Genomic DNA, 13,364 nt, shown 5'->3' with positions numbered 1-13,364 from the left:
TAAATGCATAACCTTATACTTCTCACTATTAAATTTCATCCTATTACTATTACTCCAGTTTACAAGGTCATCCAGATCCTTCTGTATGATATCCCGGTCCTTCTCTAAATTGGCAATACCTCCCAGCTTTGTATCATCCACAAACTTTATTAGCACACTCCCACTTTTTGTGCTGAGGTCCGTAATAAAAAGATTGGTCCCAAAATTGATCCTTGAGGAACTCCACTGGTAACCTCCCTCCAGCCTGACAGGTCACCTTTCAGTAGGACCCATTGTAGTCTCCCCTTTAACCAGTTCCTTATCTACCTTTCAATTTTCATATTGATCCCCATCTTTTCCAATTTAACTAATAATTCCCCATATGGCACGGTATCAAACGCCTTACTGAAATCGAGATAAATTAGATCCACTGTGTTTCCTTTGTCTAAAAAATCTGTTACTTTCTCAAAGAAGGAGATCAGGTTGGTTTGGCACGATCTACCTTTTGTAAAACCATGTTGTATTTTGTCCCATTTACCATTGACTTCAGTGTCCTTAACTACTTTCTCCTTCAAAATTTTTTCCAAGACCTTGCATACTACAGATGTCAAACTAACAGGCCTGTAGTTACCCAGATCACCTTTTTTCCCTTTCTTAAAAATAGGAACTATGTTAGCAATTCTCCAATCATACGGTACAACCCCTGAGTTTACAGATTCATTAAAAATTTTTGCTAATGGGCTTGCAATTTTGAGTGCCAAACAAGAAAAATGGATTTGAAAATTCCAGCTTGGAGCTAAGGGAGCGAGACTACAAAGAGTCAGGCAAGCAATAACATTGAGATCCAATAGCTTCCCCTCCAGAGAAAAAGGAGGTGACTCCCTGAACTTGGGCCTCTGGCAATCTTTTCCAGTAAGTGCCAGGACAGACTGTTGGGGATTGTTTTATTCTGTGGGGAAATTCCTTCCCATGGCTTTTTAAAAATTGAATTTGTGTCTCACAAAACCCTGTCACAGCCTGAAATTGATGTCAGCTAGAGATGTGTAGATAGATAGGATGTTCTCCATACATTCCCCTGTGCCCCTTCCACTTCTGTAATATTTTTTTGGCCCTATCTTGTTCCCCAGCCCTAACCCCATTCCTCTAGTCACTTTAACTTTCCTTCCCTCCTCCCCTCAGCCCCCACCCCCAGGGCCCCAGCTGGTTGGAGGGAGATGGGAGGCAATACATGCCTGTACTATGACCCCATAGGAGGGGGGCCCCAGTGTAGGAAGAATGGCAGGAGTGGGAGGGGGAGTAGTTGGGTGGTTCTGCATCTCCTAAAGCCCCTTGCAACAAGTGTGCAAATTAGGGCAACCTCACTACAGCACTGTCTCTGCAAAGTTCCCCATGCTTGCTTTTCTAAGGAGATGGGGGTGTGTGCATTGGTTTTGCTAATAATAGCAATAATGATGCATTCATTGTCTCTGCTGCTTTCCTCCCATAGGGGATTTTTGCAGCAAATTATAAAGCGATGACATGTGCAAATGGCCATATAGCTCTACTGGGGAGCATGAGCACAGGAAAGACTCTGGGGGAAGTAAAAGGAGCATAAGGAAAGCGGGTAGAGCAAAGGATCCGTGGGAGCGTGGGTTGCACATGGAGGGTATGGGGGAGAAGGGATGTTATGTGAGAGTTCAGGTTGTGCAGGGAACAGTGTCCTGGTGCTGAGTGCCATCTAAAATCATAGCTAGCAGGCTGGATGGAAAGCATGCGTGTGTGGGCAGTGTTCAGGGTGTAAGGGGAGAGCAGAGGTGACTTCAGAAGTGATGAGAAGCACCTTGGATTTTATTTTTCTAGAGCTTCCTGGAGAGATAACAATAGTGCCTAGTTTATACAGACCCTCTAGTGCTTACCTGACAATAGCATGGAGCCCTGTTAGCTGTTACTTTGTGCTGCTTGAGCCCCAATGAATGTGCCTTACCCACTAGATAGTTTGACTTGATAAGAGGAGTTTCCTCTTATCATAGAATATCAGGCCAGGAGGTCATCTAGTCCAACCCCCTGCTCAAAGAAGTACCAATTCCTAAACGGCCCCCTAAAGGATTGAACTCAACCCAGGCTTAGCAGGCCAATGCTCAAACCACTGAGCTATCCCTCTCCCCCCAAGGCACTCCACAGAATGAAGACCCACCACCCTACTTGTTGGGATTTAACTAGCAGCTTCTTCTAGTGTGCTCTTAGAAAAGACACAAACCATTCCAGTTCTCTCCCAGTGAGTCACCATTGTACACAGTCCTGCATAGCAATTGTCAAACTGTGGGTCAGAACCCCAAAATGGGTCCTGACCCTGTTTTAATGTGGTCGCTGAAGCCAAAGTCCAAGCCCCACCACCCACCGAAGCCCAAGGCCTTCAGCCCTGGGTGGTGTCTCAGGCTACAGGCCCCACACCTGGGGCTTAAGCCTCTTGAGCTTCGGTCCGGTGCGGCAGGGATCAGCTTCAGCTTTGTTCCCCCCCTCCTGGGGTCATATAGTAATTTTTGTTGTCAGAAGAGGGTCATGGTGCAATATTACCTCACCCACCTTGTCTCTCTGGCAAGAGACATTCTTGACAGCATCATGTGGGCTCCTTCTTCCATTCTAAAGCCTGTTATCGCAGTGGGAGAAGAATGCTGTCTCTCCAGTTCTCTTACTGTATGTGAATTGCAGACTGATCCTGTACTACCATTGCGGTCACACTACAGGACTCTCTAATGTTTGAGAGTTAATTATTTTTCCCACCCCTAAAGGCTGGTCCTGTTCAAACTGGATCTGATTTCATTTCCCTGGACCTCTGGGACATACTCACCTGCAGAGACAGCTTGGAAAGAGCCAAGGGAAAGAGTGGCCCCTCTCATCCAGAGTATGCAGTTAAGAAAGCATAAATCCCAGGAACAGCTACGTAATTGTCCACAGTATGCTGTTCCATATGCTGCAACTGGGCCACAGGGCTGCATAGTAAGTGATGTGCTTTCTTGGTTGGCTGAAAGCAGAGCGATCAATAGATAGGAGGGAAACCTCAGCTCAGATCTCTGTCCCATCCAATGCAACATATTTAAGTTGACGCTTAAGGTTTGTCTTAGCTTCCTAAAAAAGGTGCTGCTCCACCCCGGGTTAACGAATGCAGACTGACTGTCCCATTGTAACTCTTAGTGGTGACCAGGCACTGTAATTTCATTGCTACGTAAACTAGGCAGAGTACAGAGTTCACCTCACTATTTTCTGGTAAAAACAACCCATGCCTTGTCTCCACTATGATTTTAAGGTGGGATCGCCAGCCTGCATGAGCCATCCTGCTGTAAAACCAACCCCCCCCCCCCCTTTTTTTTTTTTTTTTTTTTTTTTTGCAGTGAAGACCCAGCCAAAGAAACCAGGGAGAGGGGTTAGCTCAAATCAGAGTGGAGATTTGGGACTGACTGTTTCTCTGGCATCTCCAGTGGATTCGCATGCCAGAGAGAGTTGGTGGTTAGGGCATTAGCTTGCGGTTTAGGACACCCAAATCCACTTCCTCTGAGTGTGGGCAAGGCACTTAGTCTCTCTGCCTCAGTTCCCTGTCTGTGAAATGATATAATAGGGAAGTGCTATCTTCTAGGGGTGCTGTGAGGGTAAATACACTAAGGATTGTTAGGTGCTCAAGTACTATGGTAAAGTGTTTGGGGGGTGGGTTGGGGTGGGGTGGGGGGAGAATATAAATACATGACATGTTGCTGTGGCCTAAAATCTTTTTAATGATGAGAATAGCCACAGTGGGTCAGACGAGTGGTCCATCTAGTCAGTATCCATTTTTCTGACAGTGGGCAATGCCAGGTGCTTCAGAGGGAATGAACAGAGCAGGACCAAGTTATCAAGTGATCCATCCCCTTTCCTCTTTACAACACATCTTGTTGTTAGAGTATAATAAACCCTAATCCTGCACCCCTCTCCCAAACTTACCTTTGATCACCCCATGCTTCCAAGCCCAATCAGTCCCTTTTGAAGCCAGCATAGCCATGCTGATTAGCCTTCAGTGTGTAGGGCAACCTACCCTAAACTTGGTAATTCCCATGGTTGCTGTACACTAGAGAAGGGACAGCCAGAGCCTGGGAAAGGCAGTGGAGGAGCTGGACAAGTGAATTACTCTCTGTGAAGCCTTACAAGAAGAGGCAGCAAAAGAAAAGCTGTGGACATTAGTCCCATTTATGCAAGCCAAGTATAATACAGCTGCTGTGCAGGGTGTGATTTCTCCCAAATGGTGCATCTACCTTGCACTTCTTCATTACAGATTGAGGAAATCTCTATATCCCTCCCCATGAAAAAGAATGCCACGTGGTAGCTTTCTTTGTATAGAGATGGTAGGCAGTTGACTTGAGTGTGTTGAAGCAGAGCCCTGATGAAGGACCTGGTAGTATCTCTAAGACCGTAAATCACAATAAAAAGAAATGATCATAGCCTGTAGTTCTGAAATACTAATTCCAACGTGTTTGACGGGTGTCTCACTATGGAATCCAGGTACCAGAAGCTTGCCCATTGCAGAATCTTTGAAAGAATAGCTGAAGTGTATCAAATGAAAATACCACACTGGAGAGGGGCCATCTCGAGCACTGAGAGAACAGAGTTCAGACTCTTGGCCCCTTCAGCCCAACCCCTTTGCTGAGACTGTTAACAAGGGGACAAATTAGTGCTCCTTGGGATAGTGAAACCTGTCCCCTAGGAATCAGACTGAGACTGCCAAACTCGTTTCACATAGGCCACTGAATAGCCATCTGACAACTTTTGGTGACTGCTGATATGAGTCAGTTCTTAGCTGACCACCTAGAAGCTAAAGGATCCCCTGACTCATCCAGTTCCCCAGGTTAAAATGAAAATGAAGCTGATTCGATCTACCAACGGCAGCATGATGTTATCCCTCAAAGAAATAAAAGGATGGGTGGTTCTTCTCTTTGAGCTATTTGCAGACAGAATGCAATGCTGGTTCTTTGTGCAAGGGAGAAATGGCTTTGCATTTGGATATCTTATATATTCCTTTCCTGTGTCAGGGAAGTCGTCTTCATGCCATTGAGATGCTTCAGATGGGCTGAGCGAAGATTTAGTGCGCAAAGGCAAGTGGAAACGCAAGGCATATGGTCCAGGGTCTAGTGGACTGACCATAGGGCTAGGAGTCAGGACATCTTAGTTTTAATTTCAGCTCTAGCTCTGACTCACTGTGTGACCTTGAATCATAGAGAAGCAAAGTTACTTGCTTTAGTTTTCCCATTTGTAAAAGGGTTAATTAGCTAATATTTATCAAGTGATTTACACATGCACACAGTGAGCATGCAGAAGTTCCCAGGCAGCCTTTTACTTATGGGCTATGAGGGAACTTATGCATGCTGACTGTGTTGGGATTCCCCATGCTGATGTGCCAACACCAGAGCCAGATAAAATAGTCCTTTGCCCAGCATGGGTATGGCCAGGTAGGAGAAATGACCATATTGGGGACAAGCTGGATTAATAAGGCTCCTCTAGAGATCCTGGCTCAAATGCATTTCATGTCCTTGTAGCCTTCAGTGGAAATGTGAGATACACGGGTAACACTGGGGAGGTGTTACTGTGGGGGTCTTGTGGGATAATGGAGTATGGGATGCTCTGCAGCCTTTCTAATAAAGTGCTATGAGTGGGCTTTAGGAGACGTAGTGGGCTCATGCAGAGAGAAGGGGATTTTGGAACTGACTTGGACATGCTGCCAAGACAAAGGGACATCAAGGCAATGTAGCAGGATCAAGGAGGCCCCAGATGTCCTGGTGTTACCTCAGTACTTGATGGTTTCATTAGGTCAAGGCTGAATGAGCCTTGGAGACTCCATGCCCCCCTCATTCCTAGAATTGTGCTTCTGGGTAATGCCTGGGGATCGAGGGGGAGGGAGAATGACTGACTGTGTTTTGGTTTAAGGGGGAAGTTTGTCCTGCTGCTGCCTGACATGTACCTGTTCTGTGGCTAAACAGAGGACTTCAGTTGTCAATTTGGCACTTCTCATCAGTCAATATACACCCACCAAGCCTGTGTGGTCTGAGTACAGATTTGGCTTCCAAGACCCTCACACATCCAAGCTTTATTCTCCTTCCCAATAGATTTGCCTCTTCAGTTCCACAACTCAGCTGAGTTAGTTCTGGAAGGGGCAATGAGGCTGGGAGGAAGAAGCAGAGCGGGCAAGAGGGATGCTGAGGTGGTATTAGACTAGGGTGACCATATTTCCCAAAGGGAAAACAGGACACAACGTGGGGCTGGCCCTTGCTGCTCGTCCAAGCATTGCCCCCCATCCTCCTCTTCCCCCTGCCCGAGCCCTGCCTTCCCCTGATGGTGGAGCTGGCATTACCTTTCACCCCCTTGAATGTTCCTCCACACATCCTGTTTGCTCTTTCCAGCTGATCAAGTTTGATCTGAGAAAGTGTCAAGCAATCTTCAATTAGAGCAGCTCTTGCAGTATGTCTGTCTCTCACACACTAAAAAATTAATCCTCACATCACCTCTGGGAGGTGGAAATTTTTCTCATGAGGCACAGGACCAAAGCTGTGTTTGGGGGTTGGGGTCTAGGCACACAAGTGGCCGGAAGTAACCTTTACATTCCACCTGCCCACTCCACTGTTGTCTTGGCATTTGACCAGTCCCTGGCATACCTTCGAGCAGCCTCAGGGTAATACTAATGATGATGTGAGCAAACATCCACTAAGAATTGGACTGAGACCCAGCAACTCATTTCACCAGCCATCAGATGGGAGTGAATTTTGGTTGCAACTGGCCTTTGGTCAGAGTGGAACTGGTGCTCTAGAGAGACAAAAGGCTCTGTATCACATGCTCAGTCCCCTGAGCCGTTGTTGTCCTACCACACCCCCTTTCTCTGACTTGCCTGTTCTCCCCAGGAGACAACATGGTGATGAATATCCTTCCTCACTTTATTTAAAAAAAAAAAAAAAAAAATTTACAAACCAGAAGCCTCTGGTCCGAAAGAGGGCTAGAGCAGGAAGCAGGATCAGCATTATTTCTCTGCGATATATCCCCAGTGTGATATGGTGAGATGCTGTGTGGAGTGAATCTCCCAAGCTGTGTATCCCTTCCCTGCCACTACAACCACTGAACCCCAAATGTATGACGTTCATAAGGAAGGGCTTCTATATGTTTGGAAGCCAGGGGATGCTGCTGCTTAGGCTCAATTCCTCTCCTTGTGGCAGATTTTGTCTCTTAGCAAGTTCCACTCTTCTTTCTCCCCCACCCCAGCAAACATTGAAGGAGATGAATATTACAGCCCTGCAGCTAAATGTGCAACTCTGCTTCTGCAGAGGCGAGCAATACTCACTCTGAGAGGCTGGGCCATAGGGCTTTGCACAGCCCTTATCTCTGCTATTCCCAGTCATATCCTAAGGGCAACAGGGCCCGGAGCAGAAACCACAACTCTGCTTTGAGGAGCTGGAATTAGGCACTTAACATTAATGTTAACAGCCATTAATTAGTCAGTGCCAGTGTTTCTGGCATCCAGCCCATCCTCAGTAAGTTATCGCCTCATTCTTTCTTCCAGGAGGCAGTTTGGCCTGTCAGACAAATACTATGAGAGAAGGTTTCAGGGAGAAGTCAAGTGAAGATTCCGGCTTGAGCCCCAGTAACGTGAGTCAATCCTTGTGTGGTTGCTCTTCACTAGCCAGCCACAACCCTGAGTCTTGCTTTCTCTCCCTACCTCATTTCATCTATCACTGAATGAACATTGAACAGTCCGTAGATTCCCGTTGGGCAAGAGAAGCATCTGATAGCCCAGACACTTTTTAGTTTGATCCAAGTGCCTTTGAATCCGGGCAGAGTTCCTCTGGGCGGCATCCGCTGGCTCCCTTGATGCCTTCAAGGCGCAGTGGGCACTGTCCGGGGTTCTCTGCTCGATGTTCCTGTCAGGTTCCCTTCGTTTGACCCTTTGATCTCACTCCTGCCCCTGTTTCATTAGTTGTCCCCTGGAACTATTTGGTTTCCAGGTCCTGTGGACACTCCCCTTAGGCTGAGGGGAGGCCCTTTAGCAGTGGGTGGGATTCCGCCCGCCCACTTCCTGGATCCCAATAGGATCAGAAAAGAGGACTAGAATAGCATGACAACAGGCCTTCCAATGGCATCTCGGGTGCTTCCTGATTCCAGCCAACTTGGAAATCCATGGGAGCAAACTATTCCTTGTGCTTCAATGTCCAGCCAGGAAGTAGAGGTAGCAGAAAGTGTGTGTGTGTGGGAACAATAAAAGTGTTTGCCAAGCTTTCTGGAGCCTTGGTACTGATTTTGGGGGACTAGTTTGGGGTCAGACTTGGGGGTTCAGGTTCAGCTGAAGTTTTGGGCACAGATTTAGTTCAGATTTTGTGTGGGGAAAATTTCCATCTGATATGGGGACAAAATTTGAATTAACTATTCCAAACTGCTTCCCTAGTCTCTAGCTTTAACCTACTTGGCTTGTGCTCCAGTGTGGAAAAGGGGCTGCATCCTAATTCCCATAGCCATCTCCTCACTGGCTAAATCTCTCTCTAAGTTCTGACAGCTGCCATTGGCTGTACTGCAGCTATTCCCAAGGATGATGGAAGGGAGCTGGGCTCAAGTCAACAACTCAAACCTTGGATTGTACTTTCCTTGCAAAAGAAGTGTTTGGAAAATAAACAGCAGAACTGTTTAGATGGAAAGAATTCTAAGAGTCTGGTCAGAGCCATTTCAGTAATTCATTTGAGTACAGGAGTCAGCCATGACATTTGTCCAAAGATCCTGTGGGTTTGTGTCATGGAAATAGTTGGCAATCTTAGGGAATTCTGAGACCAGAGCAACAGTGTCAGCTCTTGGTCTGACACCAGCATAGGCCTTGCTAGAGAACACTGTTCAGCTGATGGCTTTTCTTCACTACACCCTTAACTCTGGCTCAGCCATGGGTTTTCCCCTTAACGTGCTCTGCATTCACACATCTGTATGCCAGCAGTGCTATATGGCAAGGTAACCATCACTTGCTGAGCTCTAGGGCAGACCCTCAGGTAGCTGTTAGTGTGTACTGCTCCCCTGAAGTGACACTGACAATTGCAACAATCAAGACATCATGGTCCTCCAGTCCCTTCCTGTAAGTCCACTTCCAGTCCAGGAACGATCAATCTACATTTGCTCAGCTTCCTGCTTGCAGGTCAGTTTCTCTAGGTTCAAACACTGGAGAGGTGTAATACAGCTTAATGGCCACTAACAAACCCATGCATCTGTGTACAGTCAAATGGCCGTATGAAGGTACCTGAATCTCGGTTCAGCTTTGGGCTGAACCAAGCAAAACCCTTTAACTCAATGATTCTCAAACTTTTTTTGTACTGGTGTCCCCTTTCACATTGCAAGCCTCTGAGTGAGACACCCCACCCCCCTCTCCCCGCTTTATAAATTAAAAACACTTTAACACCATTGTAAATGCTGGAGGCAAAGCTGGGTTTGGGGTGGAGGCTGACGGTGTGCGACCCCCCGCCCCCATGTAATTACCTCACAACCCCCGAGGGGTCCCAACCCCCAGTTTGAGAGCCCCTGCTTTAACTCTGTAAAGCACAGAGCCTCACAGTGAGCTGTGGCACTGTATACTGCTTGTCATGGCCAGATACAGCACCAGCACAGTTGTAGGGTGTGACAACCTGTGATAGCCTGATCATGTTACTGTGTTAACTTACCCTTTGAATGCTTACTCTGTGCTTAGCAAGCAGTGTAAACAATTAAAGCGCTTTCTCCACACCTGACACCAGAATAGCTTCCCTCAGCTAACACATTTCATCTGGGATATTCTGAACAGCCCTGTCCCCTTTTGACACTAGAGTTATGTCTCCACAACAGGTCCCAACATGGCTAGACAGACACTAACTTTGCTGAAGCTAACGCACTAGAAAGAGCAGTGTGGCTGTGACAGCTTGGGCTAGCTGCCAGAGTCCAAACCCACCTGACATCCTGGGTACATACTTGGGTGGCTAGCCTGAGCTGCCACCCATGCCTGCAGAGCCATGCTCCTGTTTTTAGCATGCTAGCTTGAGCACAGCCAGCATGTCTATCTACCCGCTTGGAACCATATCTCCCAGTTGCAGTGTAGACATACGCTAGCTCGGATTCCACGTGCATGGAACAGCTATGGAAAAATCTGGACTGAGCAAGGGACTTGCCAGATTAGAATCCCATGCCTGCTCAGAAAAAAATGTTTGTTTCTAGACCAAGCCAAGATGGAATGAAGGAAAGTAAGACCGGGACTGTCTGATCTGAGAAGGTGCCAAGCAATCTTCAGTTGGAGCAGCCCTTGCCGTGTGTGAGTCTCTCTCCCAGTCCTGAGTTTTGGGAGGGTGGGGGGTTTTGTCTCTAGTGCTTTATGGAACTGTGCTCCTGTGGGACTCAGTTCAACCAAGGAAAGAGAAGATTGGTGGACAGTGGCCCTCTACATGAGTTGCTCCCAAGGATGGGCTGCATTAGGAGCCGCTGCAGAAGCAGGAAGGGAAGGTGAATGGCTGTCAAGGAGCTACTTGCCATTTGCCCCATAACCCATGCTGCAAGTAAATAAATGGGGCCCCACAGCTTTCTTCACCCCCAGCTGTTCCCCTAGAGTAATTTAGTGTCCTCTGTGTTGGGAAATACTGTGAGAAGATGCTAAGCTTCTGACTTCAGTCTGCCTCAGACATCACTTTATACCAGGATGGACGAAGTGAGGCTCACAGGCCAAATGCACCCTGTAGTTTTTTCCATGAAATTCATGGCTGTCCTCTTTAATATAGAGGAACAGCTGGAAGACACCACCCATCCCAGCACGCAATGCTACACCGACCCCGACGGATCACTGCATCCTGGGTTCTCTAGCCCCCATAGCCCGAACCTTGCATGTCTGTTAAAGATGAGGGTGGCTGAAATCTGCTCTCTTTGATACAAGTTAAGTGAAGTCCTAGAGTCTCTGTCATATTGCCAGAGCTGTCTGTCACATCTCCCCATGGACACTTAAAGCTCAGGCACCCCTGCCTTCTGCATTACCATCCTCTTTACACATTCTCTCACTGGGATCCCCTCAGAAATCACAGAAAGATAGTCCTTCATTTATGCCATCAGACCACATGGTGAGATCTCAGAGGAGACTGATATACCCAGGACCTTGCTAATGTGGTCTCTTCATGATCAGTCCAGAGGGGTCAGATGAGTGAAGCTGCAGGCAACTTCTCTTTAAGAGCACTTAGTACCAGCTAGCCCAACAGAAGGTTTTAGATTGGCTGGGCTCCCCCTCCTTCTATCTTCTGGAGAGAAGACAGACTCCCAGCTGATAACAAAGCTCTTCCACCCACTATAATTAGGAAGATAAAAGCACACTGAGCAGAGGTTTAATTGGAGCAGCCATGAAAAGAATAGGAGTACTTGTGGCACCTTGGAGACTAACCAATTTATTTGAGCATAAGCTTTCGTGAGCTACTGCTCACTTCATCGGATGCGTACTGTGGAAAAACAGTAAAAGAACATGAAAAGAATGTTTATGCTGGAGGTTTCTTCTATGGTTTTTGAGCCACTTTTGTGGCTTCTGAGGAAACTCAAAATGTAGAATTTATTCTCTGTGGACAGAATTTCCTTGGGTCTTTGATGCAGTTAGAGAGGAAGGGAACTCTGTGGATGCAGTTGCTACTGCTCTCTTGTCTGGAACTCCTTAATGGATGGTTCCCTGGAGGTTACCATTGTGAAATGGTGATGGGTCTCTGTTCCACAATTTAAAAACAAAAGAAAAGTACTTACACAATGGGCCATGTGGTGCTCCTTGCACACAGACACTGTGGAGAGACCAACAAGTGAATGGACCATGGTGTCAGAACTTCCTGGGGTTCTAGAAGGAGTTGCTCCTGGTCAGGGAATTAGAGGGGAAGCCAGTTTGCACTGTTGCTGCCTGTACTTAACTTGTTCTGGGGCTAAAGGACATCAGTCCCTAAGACTGTCAGGCTGGCACTGTCATCAGCCCTAAAGTAACTACGTTAAAGCCCCAGAACCTCCCTTTTTTTTGAGTTCTGGTGCTTTCTTTCAAATGGGTACAGAGGTAACAAACAGGTAGAAATGCTCCTCATTAGTTCAAAATGAACTCAGAATCCTCTGTCCAGCTGTGGACAAATCTAGCCTGGCGTGTCGTGAGAACAGCAATGCCCCATTCTTGTCCATGGAGGACACCAACTAATTTTGGACCCAATCCTGCCAGGTGCTAAGTGTCTCCAGCATCTTTAATGGGAGGATGCTCAGTCCCTCATAAGGGGTTTAACCCCATGAAAGATACTTCTTGTCAGCACTTCTGACTTCCTCTGTCCTTTCAGTTTCTTCCGAAGCCAGCAACTGCACGTGAGTCACCATGGCGACCAAGCAACCCCCACCTCTAATGAAGAAGCATAGCCAGACGGACCTGGTGAGCCGACTCAAGACACGGAAGATCTTGGGAGTTGGCGGGGAAGATGATGATGGGGAAGTTCATAGGTCTAAGGTAAGAATCACCCCCATGCACTGTAATAATATAACACTATTCTGGGTGTATGGGGTGAGGAAATTGGATGGTCCTAAACAGAGAGACAGCAGGGGTGGTGTTCTTGGCTGCCCCACAGCAGGGAAAAGTGGGATTGAAAGAGCCTCTTACAATGGGTCAGACATTGGGTGTCCCTGAGGAGAGTGAGAACTGGAGAACTTGCACCACCCTCCCCCATTGTGCCCGTCATTGACCTGTCTCCACACAAAGAAGGGAAAACTGGTTCCAGGCAGTGCAGGGGGCTCAAACATGCTGGTTTTACTTGAGCCAAACTGTTTTTAATGGGGAAGGGAAGGAGGAAAGGGCAGTGTGGGAACAACTTGGCAACCCATCTCTGAACCCCGTGTTCTTTGTGGCAGGATGGATGTTTGCAATGGTCTGGTAACAAAGACTTGCAGAGAGACCTGTGGAGGTCAAAGTTGGGAGATGTTCTGCATCAGGAATCTCTTGTGGCATGCAGCTAAATGAAAAGGTTACTAAAGAGACATTTCCCTGCCCAGGAGTGGTCAAAAAAACAAGAAATAGCAAAGACCAGATAGATAATGGGATGAGGCTCAGCTGACAGCTCTCCCTTCCCATGCCTGAGGTAAAAACAAGTGAGTGGTGGTAGGGAGGAACCCAAAGCAAAATCCCCACATCCAAACACACCCTAAACTTTGGGGAAATTCAAATGTGAACCATGCAGGATGGATCAAACCAAAATTCTGGATTGGTATTTGGACTCTGAGGCTCAGACCTCTCTAGCTGATGCAAGTTGAACTAAGAGGAAGATTAGTTTGGATGGTGGGGCTTGGTCCCCATCCTGTGGGAAAAAGATGCCGATTTCTAAAAACTTTTGTGAATGTAGAATAACAACCTGATCAGTGAAGCA

General features: G+C 47.2%; 1 protein-coding gene across 8 annotated transcripts in view; it reads left to right on the top strand.

Moving 5' to 3' along the window:
- TP53I11 (tumor protein p53 inducible protein 11) overlaps positions 1-13,364 on the top strand; it is a 46,950-nt gene that overhangs the window by 19,525 nt on the left and 14,061 nt on the right. For 4 of the 8 annotated variants that reach the window (XM_043548774.1, XM_037900104.2, XM_043548773.1 and 1 more), the window contains exons 2-3: positions 10,180-10,273; positions 12,291-12,454. In XM_043548774.1, coding sequence (XP_043404709.1) covers positions 12,326-12,454 — 129 coding nt within the window. In that variant the 5' untranslated portion in view covers positions 10,180-10,273; positions 12,291-12,325. Of the gene's footprint in view, positions 1-3,754; positions 3,760-7,525; positions 7,612-10,179; positions 10,274-11,275; positions 11,283-12,290; positions 12,455-12,868; positions 12,966-13,364 lie in introns of those variants that run through there. The other 4 variants (XM_037900105.2, XM_043548776.1, XM_037900106.2 and 1 more) reach the window with 4 other exon arrangements.

The sequence above is a fragment of the Chelonia mydas genome, chromosome 6 (genome assembly GCF_015237465.2).
Source record: "Chelonia mydas isolate rCheMyd1 chromosome 6, rCheMyd1.pri.v2, whole genome shotgun sequence".
Taxonomy (NCBI): domain Eukaryota; kingdom Metazoa; phylum Chordata; order Testudines; family Cheloniidae; genus Chelonia; species Chelonia mydas.
Note: the sequence above shows the minus strand (reverse complement) of the source record. Positions and strands in the feature narration are given on the sequence as shown.